The sequence below is a fragment of the Phaseolus vulgaris genome, chromosome 9 (assembly GCF_051622355.1).
Source record: "Phaseolus vulgaris cultivar YP4 chromosome 9, ASM5162235v1, whole genome shotgun sequence".
Classification (NCBI taxonomy): Eukaryota; Viridiplantae; Streptophyta; class Magnoliopsida; order Fabales; family Fabaceae; genus Phaseolus; species Phaseolus vulgaris.
Window position 1 is genome coordinate 12,829,082 of NC_143506.1, and position 12,970 is coordinate 12,842,051.

Here is a 12,970-nt window from a genome sequence, read left to right on the forward strand (position 1 = left end):
TACATACAGTAAATTATGCACACAAGAAAAATAAATAAAAAAAGCAGTGTTGCAATTAATTTTTTTTCTAATATTAAGCCATGTCTATGTCATTAAATAAATAACTAAGGAATTTTTACAAACTAATATAATAAAATATACTTGAATATCACAATAAATTTTAAAGAATGAAATTCTAGTTAGAATATAACAACAACTCAATTAAAAGATAAATAAATTTTGAAAAACTAGTATGAAAGACAAGGGTAGATGTTTCAAACTCATCAAGATTCATGTCTTGGAAGAAAAGAACGGTCTAAAATGAGAGTGAAAGCAGAAACAACAAGAAACGGGTACACTGGAACACAATCCAACCCAGGAATTAAAAGGTGAGGACGCGAAACCCGGGAAGAGACACAAGTGGTCAGACTGCAACACTGAGTCTGAGTAGTACAATACACCAAACCTTACCCCACTTCCCATTTTCACACCACCCTAACCCTAACCCTTTGGTCCACGCCTTTAACCATGGTTACTTACAGTTCCATTCCACGGGTTAGTTTATGAACTCACTCAGTCAAACATCATCACCACCTTTTTTTAACCCTCCTCTATTCACTGTCTCTCTTCTAGGTACCTGCACGTTAAATCTTTATTATTAACTGCAGAAAATAATTATAGGTGTGTTATGGGAACAGCACAAGATTGGACAAACAAAAAGAGAGAAGAAGAATTAAACGGGTTGAGTTTTTATGATTTGGTTATTAGCTTTTATATTCCACTGTGTAAGTTCAGAAGGGTGTTTGGTTGTTTTAATAATAATGTTTAAAATCTGGATTCTGGTCAAAGATGTATCAGTCTACTTGCTTTTTGACGTATAGAGATATGGTTGGTTTTGCTTTGCATTAGAAAAAAGCAGTATCAGGAATCAGAAGATTTTACTGGTAGTGGTTGTATTGTATATGTTGTGTTCGACTAGGTTTAATGATCTATGAAAAACATGATCTAGGAAATTGTCAGATATTATTAAAGACAGAGTGGTTGGGGTGGGGGTGGTTATTATTATTTGATAGAGAAGTATTTATGGGGAAAAAGAAACGACAAAGAACAAAGGAACTTTCGGTAGCGATTGCTGAGGCTTCATCCAAAGGAGGTGACACGGAGCATCATCTTCAACAACAACCTCAGCCTCCTCGAAAGAGAGGGAGACCTCGTAAGGTTGTTGTTGTGGAAACGGAAAATGAGGGGGAAAAAGTGGAACCAGAAGCTTCTGCAGCAACCATGAAAGAAGAACAACAACAACATGGGAAGCCACAAGAGGAGTTAATATCAGCATCGGCAACATGCACGGTGATAGTTACAAAGGAAGAGGGTGTGTTGGAAGAGATTCAACTCCCAAAAGGAGAACCCTCAAGAAGCAGGTCCAGACGCAAAAGCAAACCCAGAAAAAGCACTTGAAAATCATTACCTTTTCTTTTATAATTTCCGACCCTTTTTGTTCTCCAGAACGAAGCAAAAGAAAGAGATTCTTGGGCAATCGGAATAGATAAGGAGAAAGAAAAGAACTAACCACTTATTGGATTGGGTTATTGAGCTTGTCATGTTTTTCGAATGATTGAAATGGAAAAGGCAAGCATCCAAAGAACTTTTTCTTCAGGTTCTAAGGTTTATCTAATCACTGGGCTATTAGGATTGTTTATGGTTGAATACAATGTTTCATTCCCAGAACTTGCTTTTAACTGTGATAGCAATATATTATAATCTCTTGAATGCTTGTTACTGAATATGTTGTCTCTTAATAGTGAAGATATTGGTTCATTCTTTGTTTTTCTCCTCCCTACAATTCTTAGCTGTTGCACACTTTTTGTCATAGGTTTTTATGTGTACAGCGAGCTATTATGCCAGATCAGATAAATATAATAAGGGAGGTGAATAGATTTACACCCTTTTTCTATAATGTTTTCTCCCCTTCGTATCTTTTTGTCATATTTAAACACCTTTCTTTATAAACAATTTTTTTTTCTTTTATCTCAATATTTACTTTTTAGACGCCTTTTCAAATTATTCTGTAAAAGTTGAGAAATATAGCAATTTTCCTAATTTTAATAATAATTGTTGAATTTTCTATTTTACTCATTTCTTTATCCATTTAACATAATAAATACAAGTTTAAATTATTTAAAAGTTATTATAAAGACTAAGGATATGATAGGGTGGGGATACCAAATATGTCATTAATAAAAAAAAATTACAACTAGTTCAAAAATATATAACCATTTTCAAATATAACTAATCGGAAAATATAAAAGTAGTTGGAATAAATTTTATCAATAAATAAAAAATTTCCAAATTAGACAGGCCAACATAACTTTATAATTCTTTGATACTGATAAAACTAAATACATAATGTTGTTGATATTAGAAAGTGAACTTTAAGCCTAATTCAACACCATAAAACTGGTTCATAGGATTGAGGTTTGCACCCACTTATATACAATGAAATGTCCTAATCTTTAGTCGATGTGGGATCTCCAATAGTTAAAAACATAGAACTTTCACATCAAAATTTTATTTTGTTGTATGTGTTTTAAAATAATCGAAAGATGTTGATTCTCTTTCAATTAGTAATATACATATGAGTTGAAAATCTCCATAAAAAAATTGAGTAACATATAAGAAAAAAAATATTCACAAACATAATCTTAAGATTTAAGAATGAAGTAGAGTTATGAGATTCACAAACATAATCTTAAGATTTATAAGCTAAGAATGAATTAGAGTTATGAGAACAGATACATATTACCACCAACTAGTTAGACTATATAAGAGATTATGAAATGTTTATTTAATTAGTAATGATTTCAGTCTTAAATTGTTATTATATCCTTTCACCTATCTTTTATGGGTATGTTATTTTTTCTTGGCTAATGGTTATTTTGGTTGTAAATTGACTTGAATGTTTAAATCTTATATGTAGATATGGCTTCTTCTTTTTTTAATTTAAGGTGTTTGAAATAACTACGAAAATTTGATTATTTTACCAAATCAATTATATGTGTAATTGATTGTTGCCATTATTAGAATTCATTTTTATTTAGATTAAAAAAATTAAGATAACTAACTATTTGAATAAGGAAAACAACTTGTATACATTACAGTAGGTAAGAAATTTTGAATGTAAGTGAAGATAACATGTTTGAGAAAAGAAACTTTTGAAAATACTCATAAACTAGAAATGTTTATACATATAAAATTAATATATTTTTTTATAATTTCCGGTTAATGTTCTTAAACACACTTACACATTGTTCAAATACATTTTTTAAAATTATAATTAAAAAACTAATCATGTTCTTAAATTTGTCAAAAGGTTTGATAATATTTTTGGTGTTAAAGAAAATTTTGGCTGATCGTTGATGAAACTGGATTTCAATTTGTTTTTTCCTGGACTAATCTACACTCTTACGTGGATTTATATAAATATCTATCATTAAATATTAATACGAGATAAACTTTTATCCTCAGAGAATTATAATCAAACCAATAAATAAAAGGTTGATAAAGGCATTTGTTTGTAAAATATAATCATTTGAAACCTTTGCAATATGCAATTATTTTGTGCAAAAGATAAGCATATTACAAAAAAAATAAAAATCCAATATTTTATAAAGAAAGAAGGGAACATGTAATTATTTTTATAATGGAGATTACAAAATTGGAATAAAATTTATCATTATTTTCACAGACAAAATTGCAATAAGAGGGAAATTATCTTCAAATATTTTTTATAAAGAGAAGGAAAAATAAAATTAATTTTCACAATAAACGTTATAAAATTGAAAACAAAATATGTATCTAAAAAAATGTAACTATTTCCTAAAAAAAACTGCTATAAAAAATAATAAAGTATTTTGTAAAGAAAAATGGTTAAGTTAGTAATGTTGTTAATCTATGTAACAAACAAAATAAAAGGTGATCATGACTCATTCCTTTCATTAATAAACTCAGAGTTTATTTAATGGGTTTTAGTTTTGAAAACCACATTTAATATGATTTTAAGATGGGTATATTTTTCGAGTGTAAATTGCCGGGCACTCTTATTTTTTATAGTCTTTAATAATTATGTGTGAATAACAAGATTTAATAAATTATATTTGATTGAATATAATATAATATAACATAACATAATATTTATTTAAATAGATTTTTTAATATGATTGTTAGTCATGTACTTGAATAGTTGGTCATTTATGATAGTTTCCCGACCTATGAATCTAACATTATGAGGGAGCACAAATTAAAGGATCTCAGTCAAGGAAGCACATTAAGACATAATCAATCATGAGATGAAGAGGTTACAATTCGGTTTATATATACCAGATTACTTTATACATAAAGGAATATCAAATAAAACAACAGAGAGAGTACTCTTATTTCATATTTTATATTATATACTCATTATAATTTATGTTTTTACTCACTTGAGCAACGAAGTGTCATCACAGGAGGAGTCCCTTGTTCCCAAAAGGTGCTTAAACGATGATCACAAGAAGCTCACCCAGATTCCGAGTGACTTCAATTGACTAGAACAATGATCATAATAAAAATTGATAAGCTGACCGTAATTAATGATGAGATAATAGTATATAATTATTTTGCACTTATAATTTTTTTCTTTAATCATTCATCATCATCTTTTTTTTATTCTTTTACATAATTTGTAATTGAGTTTCATGTTAGATAAAAAATAATTTTGTTCTCATCTTTATATCAATTGATTGCATTAGCTTAATTGAAGTTTTATTTCTTATGTGTTTAATGTTTCTTTTAGGTTAATTACCTAATAGTTAATTTTAATACGTAAAAAAAAAACTCAAATTACATATTATATAAAAGTTAGTGATAATTATGATAGTCTTAGTTTAGGGTAAATTAGTGTGATTTTTTCAACCTAATGCTCATTAACATTTTTTTAATTGTGTGATTTGAAGCACAACGTATTTACTTTTATTGGTCCCATACATATAATTTTATATAGTTGTTTTTTATTCATTTTTTTTATATAACTAAATTTACTTTCAAAGATAATTAGAGCGTAAATTAGTAAAAACTGGATAAACTTATCACCAAATAAAAATATTTTAATTGAATTAATTTAGGCTTATGTATTTTTTTATTTAATTAAATTCAATCCACCCTTTATTTAAATGCTAAAAAAAAAATACAAACAGAGCACTCTAATAAACTCATTTTAATACCTTTTATTTTAGTTAAATATTATTAAAATTTAAAAATAAATCTAATTTTTTATTTAACAAATCTCATCTCACTTAGTTGCATCAGTCACGACATTCTCAATCACTGCTCATTTGTCTCTCTAAATTCGCACTACAATACAAATACACTATACACAAGCACATTAGGATATCATGCAACAGGAATAATCCAACATTAAAATATCTTAGACAAAGGTAGCAGTCAATAAACTAGCGAAACTGAGATAGAATATAACATGAAAGCTCTGTTTTATGTTTAGTACATTTCAAAAATAAACAGAATTGGGTGTAATATTAGAGAGTGATAGATTTGCACTCCACTTTCATCAAAAGTGAAAAAAAAGCTCCATTCTGTTTTGTCTGGCGAGCCACACGCTACCATAGTGCTCCTTTCTCTATATTAAATTATTAACATAATATAATACAAGGAAATTTTACAAGAAACTATATACTGCTTTGCCTTTTCAACACAAGCTCAAACCTATGTCATTCTCTTATTCTTTATGAACTATTGATTCCTTAGTGACTCACTTTCAGAGATTAGATCGATTGTGGTAGGTGAGCCTGTTGCAGAAGTAGCTGTAGAGATTGAATTAGTTGGTGTATGTCCTTGAACCGCTTGAGAAGGTTGAAACAGATTTGCATCAGAAGCCTTCTCCTTTGAAGCATTCATGTTAACTTTTATCCTGCATTTGCAATAACTCAGTTTAATATGCTTCTTACAATAAGCTAACAATGATCCATTGTTACACAATAAACCAAATGCGAAGAAGACATAATGCCAGCTTGTAACAAAGTGACCAAACTAAACTGGACTGCATCAGATGGCGAATGAGATTAATCAGTTAGGAGCTTACTTGTTATGGATATTGACATATTCATCAGTTTCATCTAATATCTCCTCCTGAAATACACAAACATTTAATGAAGATGAATCAACCCATAAAGCTAAATTAAAAGGCAATAGAAGCAAAACTGCAACTTGTATATGCGTTCATAACAAGAATAATAAACATGAAGCTCTTAGGACTCTGCCAGCAAAACAACCCAATCTAGCAGTTTCAAACATCTACATCTAGGTGGTCATGGATTGGACTGGACCACATGCAACCCAAATCCAAATAAATGGATTGAAATTCATATCCATTTTAATACGATCAAATTTAAATGATCAAATTTAAATAAATTTTTTTAAATCCATTTAAATGGATTAAATATAGATTTAATCCATTTTGTTAATTAGATTAAATTTATTTTGTCAATTACATTAAATTTATTTTGATATGGACACAAATTAACTTGTCTTGAACCGGGTTTAAGCCGACTAAACCTGAAAGAGAACCAACTCGGTTCGACATCGGCTCGGGCCCGGACGACTCGACAATGGTCTGAGCCCATTCGACTCAACATCGGCCCGGGCCCGCTCGACTTGACATCGGCTCGGGCCCACTCAACTCCACATTAGTCAGGGTCCAATCGACTTGATATCGACCCGGGCCCGCTCCACTCGACATTGGCCTGAACCTGGACGACTCGACATCGATCCAGGGTCGGACGACTCGACAATGGCCTGGGCCCTGACGACTCGACATCAGCTCGGGCCCGCTTGGTTCGACATTGGCCAGGGCCTAATCGACTCGACATAGACCCAGGCTCGCTCCACTCGACATTGGCTCGAGACGGCTCGACTTGACATCAGCCCGAGCCCAATCGACTCGACATCAGCCCGGGCCCGGGCGATTCAACATCGGCCAGGGCCCAAACGACTCGACATCGGCCCAGACGATTCGACAATGGCCCGGACCTGGATGATTCGACATCGGCCTGAGCCCAAGCCCATTCGACTCGACATCGGTCTGGGCCCGCTTGGCTCGACATTAGCCAGGTCCCAATCGACTTGACATCGACTCGAGCCCGGATGACCCGACATCGGCCCGGGCCCGCTCGGTTCGACATTGGTCAGAGCCCAATCGACTTGACATAAACACAGGCGCGCTCGCCATTGGCTCGGGCCAGCTCGACTCGACATTGGCCCGGGCCCAATCGACTCAACATCGGTCTGGGCCCGGGAGACTCGACATCGGTTCAGGCCCGTTTGGCTCAACATCGGTCCAGACTCGGACGACTCGACAATGGCCTGGGCCCTGACGACTCGATATCGGCTCGGTCCCGCTCGGCTTGACATTGGCCAAGGCCCAATCGACTCGACATAGACCCAGGCCCGCTCCACTCGACATCAGCCCGGGCCCGAAAGATTCAACATGGGCCCGCACCCAAACGAATCGACATCGGCCCAGACGATTCAACAATGGCCCGGACCTGGATGATTCGACATCGGCCCGAGCCCGTTCGACTCGACAACGACCCGAACCCGCTCGGCTTGCCATCGTGCTGGGCCTGCTCGGCTTGACATCGGGCCGGGGCTGCTCGTTTTGATATCAGCCTGGGCCCGCTTAGCTCGACATTGGTTAGGGCCCAATCGACTCTACATAGACCCAGGCGCGCTTCACTCGATAATGGCCCGAGCCCGTTCGGCTTGACATCAGCCGGGGCCCGAGAGACTCAACATTGGCTCAGGCCATCTCGGCTCGACATTGGCCTGGGCCCAATCGACTCAACATCGGCTCGGTCTTGGGAGACTCAACATCGGTTCGGGCCCGTTTGGCTCGATATCGACCCCGGCCCATTCGGCTTGACATTGGCTCGAGCCCAGGAGACTCGACATTGGCCTGGGCCCAATTGCCTCTACATTGTCCCGGGCTCGGGAGACTTGACATTGACCTGGGCCCGTTCGGCTAGACATCATCCCGGGCTTGCTCAGCTCGACATTGGCCTGGGCTCGTTCGGCTTGACATCGGCTCGGGCCCGGGAGACTCGACATTGGCTTGGGCCTAATCGACTCGACATCAACCCAGACCCGCTCCACTCGACATCGGCTCGAGCCTGGGAGGCTCGACATTGGCCCGGGCTTGCTCAACTTGACATTGGCCTGACCCGTTCGGCTCGACATCGATGTGGGCCTGACGACTCGACATCAGCCCGGGCTTGCTTGACTCGATATCGGCCCGGGCCAGCTTGCCTTGACATCGGTCCGGGCCAACTCGGCTCGACATCGACTCGGGAATGCTCTGCTCAAGAACGACCCGGGTGCGCTTGGCTCGAAATCGGCTCGGGACTGCTCGGTTAGACAACGGCCCAGACCCACTCGGTTCGACATCGGCTGGATTTTCTTGGCTTAACTTGGATCGGGCCAAGTCAAAATCCATCCCAAAACACAATTTGGATAATCCAAAAATGTATCCAATATATATCTAATCCATTTCCAATTAAATGGATTGGATTTAAAATTCAAAAATATGGATTTAAATTTAAAATAAATCTATTTGAATGGATTAAAACTAATATGAGGATAATTATGGATTGTATTTTGTAATTTGGATTTTTTTCCCCTTATCTACATGTAACAGGGAAGTAGTCCTGCAGAATTCAAATCAGGTAGTTCCTTCTTCAATAACTAACCACAGAAATAGCACTTAATCATCCATACTGAGTGAAAACAGGGAAGGAACATTGGATGGCGAATTGTGCATCGGCAGAAGATAACAAATGGTGAATATAATAGGGATGAAAAAGCGAAAACAGATACACAGGGCTAGATAATTTGGAGCACAAACTACTAACTATAAATGCACTATAGCTTCTAACCTGAAGAAGCTCTTCGATGACATCCTCCATTGTAATAACACCAACAACCACTTCATTAAGTGGAAATACTGGCAGGGGCGCATTATCAAGGTCCAGGATGCAGTATGAACAACCTCTATGTCGCTTTTTAAAAGCAGGAGTTGTTGGTGGACTTTTCTTTGCTTGAGCACCATCAATCTTAGTAACAGTAGTCAAAGTATCACCTGACTCCAATCTAGAACCTATATATGCAGCCACGGTGAGGTATAAAAAGATAGTCACCAAGAGTTTCACTGAGTCAACCACAAAGGATCTTAATACTAAATAATACAATAGAGCATATATATAAACATGCAGGAAGAAAACCACAAAAGTGTGAAGTAAAACCACACGGTTCTGAAAATGACCTTCAAAGAAGGAAACCCAAATTTTGAATACAAATGACAATATCTGGGTACAAAAGCTTCCTAAAATAATCAGGAAGGTCAGCAGACAGGAGGACTGATGACACTCAAGGGAACTAAAGTACAATTTACCATATCCTGCTTTATGAGTTCAACAAATTGCAAACCACACATAATATTTCGAAAGCACGTACTCAACAAAAAAACTGAAATTTATTCTACTTTTATTTAAATCTCTACCTTTATCCAAGGGTGCATTCTCTCCCTTATTCTTATAGTTGTCCCTGTCATGTTGTTCCCCATCTTTGACCTTTTTTGGGGCCTCGTTTTTACCGTTTAGATCCTTATACACTACTGCAATATGACTGTGACCCTTCTGAAATTCGTTCAGTATATCATACAGAGGCATGTTCTCTGAAACACTGCAGGATGAATAAATAATGACTACCTTGTAACGGCAATGGCAAGCATATAAACCATACACATATGCGATCTAGTTCGTATGTAAGCACAATGTATCCCATCTCATGTGTGAAAAAGGATTACCGAGGAATTTTTCTGATGACCATTTTTCTTAGAGGAACTGCAGCCTTTGAATCAACCATAAAGAGATTTTTCACCTGGGCATACAAGTGAACAGAACATTAACTAACAAAGAATGAGTGGCATAATCGTGCAGACCTGGTAGGCTAAGGCTAATGCTGGAGTTTCTCTTTTTTACTATTTCTCACGCAATATTTTATTTCAGAGTGATTTGACAGTAATGTTTTATTATATATCAGTTATACCCTTCTCACAATACCAGATCCACAATCTATTACTCCTACGTATATCATAAACAATAATCACAATCAGGTCTGCTAGAAGACCTCACTCAGGCTTGACATCAATCCTTATAAAATTTTTCATGCATTTCATCCGAACAACCATTATAACAGTAAAAAAAAAACAATAGTATAATAGTATGATATTGTTACCATTTGATGTAGCCAAAATGCACCAACTTACAAAACCGAACAAATAATTTGAAACTTGACTTAATAATGTTCACCATAACAATATGATTACAAGAGTTATAACATAGACATTAATTATGGACATTATCTGAAACTAGCCATCTATAATCCTGTGCGTTTATTTACAAAATCTGAAACGGAAGAAAATTAGAAAAATTACCAGAACAAGTCCAATGATATTAGTTTTTTCTCCTGCATAAACTGGAACTCTACTATGACCAATTGTCATTATGGAATTCAGTGTCTCCCTTCAGTGCAGACAAAAAGGACATAGTTAGAACAAAATAAGACCTAAGAATAGTTGAGACAACATAAAGAATTCACAAACCCACAAATTTAGAGTTGCATCCAGATCAAGGGAAAATGCCTTTGAAATGGGAGTCATGGCATCTTTTGCAGTCTTTTCTGTCAACTCAAGTGCCCCAGTAATGATGGTCGTTTCGTCATGAGTTAAATCTCCTCCTTTACCGGCCTACAAAAGAACACAATCACGTATCCATGTTCATGAGAGCACACAACAGTATCATTCTGAAATAACTAGAGCATAATTATTATAAATTTGAAACCCACGCTCATAATAATAATACAGAAGCACGTCTTAAAGCATTCAAATGAATATAAAGGCATTAGTTTTATAAATCCTCTAAAACTTGGATCTCCAAATTTTCAATTATATATATATTATAGACACACACCTCATTTCCATGAAAATTCACAAAAGTCTTGAGCTCTGCCCTCTTCAAAAGGGCAGCATGTCCTTTACCCAACATCCAATCAAGAACCTGAAAATATAATAATCTCCATCAGAATTTTCTTTTAATATAGTAATCATACAGTTTTTTTATCACATCACGCCCATACATATCCCCTTTCAGAGATATTCTATCCACGTAGTAAATATTCACACCTCTCCTAAAATGATTCAAATTTTAAACCTTAGCTCTAGTGTGAAATAGCGTGATTGGTTTCCCATTTCAGACGTAAACTAAAAAACACAGCTTTCGCTTCTCAACTGTGATTCCCTGTTTTCAACTTCTCACATCCAAACATCTCATTCAACTCCTCACTAACAGCTTGCAGTGACTTGCAATCTATAAAAGCATACCTTGCTGATTGGATAAGAAACGGGGTAGAAAACAAGAAGAAGAACACGAACAAATGGAGCCAGCGTTGCTCCAACTGTTAATCCATATCTTGTGCAAATTGCTTGCGGCAATATCTGCACCGATCAAGAACAGGTAACCTCACTCAACAAAACAGTCCAAGTAAGATTACTCATATGACACAAATCAATAATTACCTCCCCAAACACGAGGATAAGAGTGACCGAAATCAAGATTGCAGCAGCAGGATGCACCAGCGAATCAAGAAAAATGGGGAGAGCCTACAAATAGAAACATTAAAATTCATAATAATAATAATTATTATTATTACAATGAAAGGTTAAATAGGTTAATTGACAATACCTCCATGGCTAAGGAGTTTCCAATTAGAAGCGTGCAAAGCAGAAGATGCTGGTTCTTGACCACTGGATAAATTTTAGCTGCAAAGAAAGAAAGAAAGAAAGAGAGAAAGAAAAAATGGATGAGTAGGAAGAAGGAGTGATACTAAATTAGAATTGTTGGAAGGAGGAAAAGGGGATAGTACGAACAAGCGTGAATTCGATCCTGAGGACGGCCAGATTTCATGAGAACTTCGAGGTCGACGAGTCCAAGAGACATGAGTCCGAGAGTGAGACCAGCCATTAGGCCCGCGAAGCAGACTAATCCTACGATCACCAACACGTACAATGAGAACTTTGTGCCGCAACACGGTATCTCCGCCGCCATCTCTCTCTGAAGACACTCAGACACTACGAAGAAAGCACTGCACGGCTAAGGTTGTTTTTGTTCTCTTATTTTAAGGTAAGAGGTTAGGCGATGCTGATGTGATCAGCTTTTTCCTTCAGTGGTTTGCGGTTTTGGGAGTTGTTGTGTTTCTTACATCACAATAAAGTGTGTGTGTGTGGGCATAAAGAGAATAATAAATAGTAATAATGATGAAAATACCTAATTCCATTCTTTCTTTATTGTTACAGTGCATGTTGACTGGTTTTCCCAATTCAAAGTCTGACTCGTGTCACTTTTCTCCTGCTTTTACTTCCTCTTCTCACACATCGCTCCACTCACAAAACAAACCACATAGTTTCTTTATTGGTAATTAGTTTTGGGAAAACATTTTCTTGCACCACAGATACTAACTAACGTAACCTCTTTATAATAATATAATAAATATTAATGTGGTCTCATTGACTTCAATTTGTTCGATAATTGTGTTTAACGGCATTGTTATCTTGAATTTTAAATATTAAAAATTTGAAAGTTATAAAAAGAAAGAGAGAAATATAACTAATAAAATACATTAAAGGCTTATTAATTTTTATTATAAAATTGATTTCGTATACTTTATTAATAATTTTATATTATCATTTAGCATATTATTGTTTTAAAATCATTCAAACTTGGAAAACCTCTAACACAATCTCATTTTGCCTACTGTATGGACATAGGTATCAGGATATTTAAAAGCACATGCAATTTATTATCAATTCAAATCAATACTCTTTCAAAAG

The 12,970-nt window shown here is 35.8% G+C and overlaps 2 protein-coding genes across 3 annotated transcripts; one reads left to right on the forward strand and one right to left on the reverse strand.

Annotated features, from left to right (window-relative positions):
- The first annotated feature begins 573 nt into the window (after positions 1-573).
- On the forward strand, positions 574-1,797 carry LOC150025171 (uncharacterized). The gene has a single exon (XM_090294727.1). The coding sequence runs from the start codon at positions 964-966 to the stop codon at positions 1,435-1,437; it is 474 nt and encodes a 157-aa protein (XP_090150853.1). The 5' UTR covers positions 574-963; the 3' UTR covers positions 1,438-1,797.
- A 3,654-nt stretch (positions 1,798-5,451) lies between these two features.
- On the reverse strand, positions 5,452-12,399 carry LOC137820778 (methyltransferase, putative (DUF21)). Of its 2 annotated transcripts, none has more exons than XM_068625019.2 (12): positions 12,011-12,399; positions 11,826-11,902; positions 11,660-11,743; positions 11,465-11,578; positions 11,055-11,141; positions 10,692-10,831; positions 10,520-10,607; positions 9,890-9,963; positions 9,584-9,765; positions 8,961-9,181; positions 6,113-6,159; positions 5,452-5,941 (listed from the first exon to the last, which is right to left on the reverse strand). In XM_068625019.2, the coding sequence occupies exons 1-12, from the start codon at positions 12,186-12,188 to the stop codon at positions 5,764-5,766; spliced, it is 1,470 nt and encodes a 489-aa protein (XP_068481120.1). In that variant the 5' UTR covers positions 12,189-12,399; the 3' UTR covers positions 5,452-5,763. The 2 variants fall into 2 exon arrangements, with proteins under 2 accessions (XP_068481120.1, XP_090151183.1); XM_090295057.1 differs by having other exon boundaries at positions 10,727-10,831; positions 12,011-12,365.
- Between the last annotated feature and the right edge of the window lie 571 nt (positions 12,400-12,970).

What these genes read in the sequence shown, in the direction of transcription:
- LOC150025171 (XM_090294727.1), top strand. Translation starts at nt 964, where the DNA reads ATGATCTATGAAAAACATGATCTAGGAAATTGTCAGATATTATTAAAG.
- LOC137820778 (XM_068625019.2), bottom strand. Translation starts at nt 12,188, where the DNA reads ATGGCGGCGGAGATACCGTGTTGCGGCACAAAGTTCTCATTGTACGTG. An exon ending in GAAACTCCTTAGCCATGGAG is followed by an intron (nt 11,744 to 11,825) that starts GTATTGTCAATT and finishes TTCTATTTGTAG; the next exon opens with GCTCTCCCCATTTTTCTTGA. An exon ending in TCATCGAAGAGCTTCTTCAG is followed by an intron (nt 6,160 to 8,960) that starts GTTAGAAGCTAT and finishes TGTGTATTTCAG; the next exon opens with GAGGAGATATTAGATGAAAC.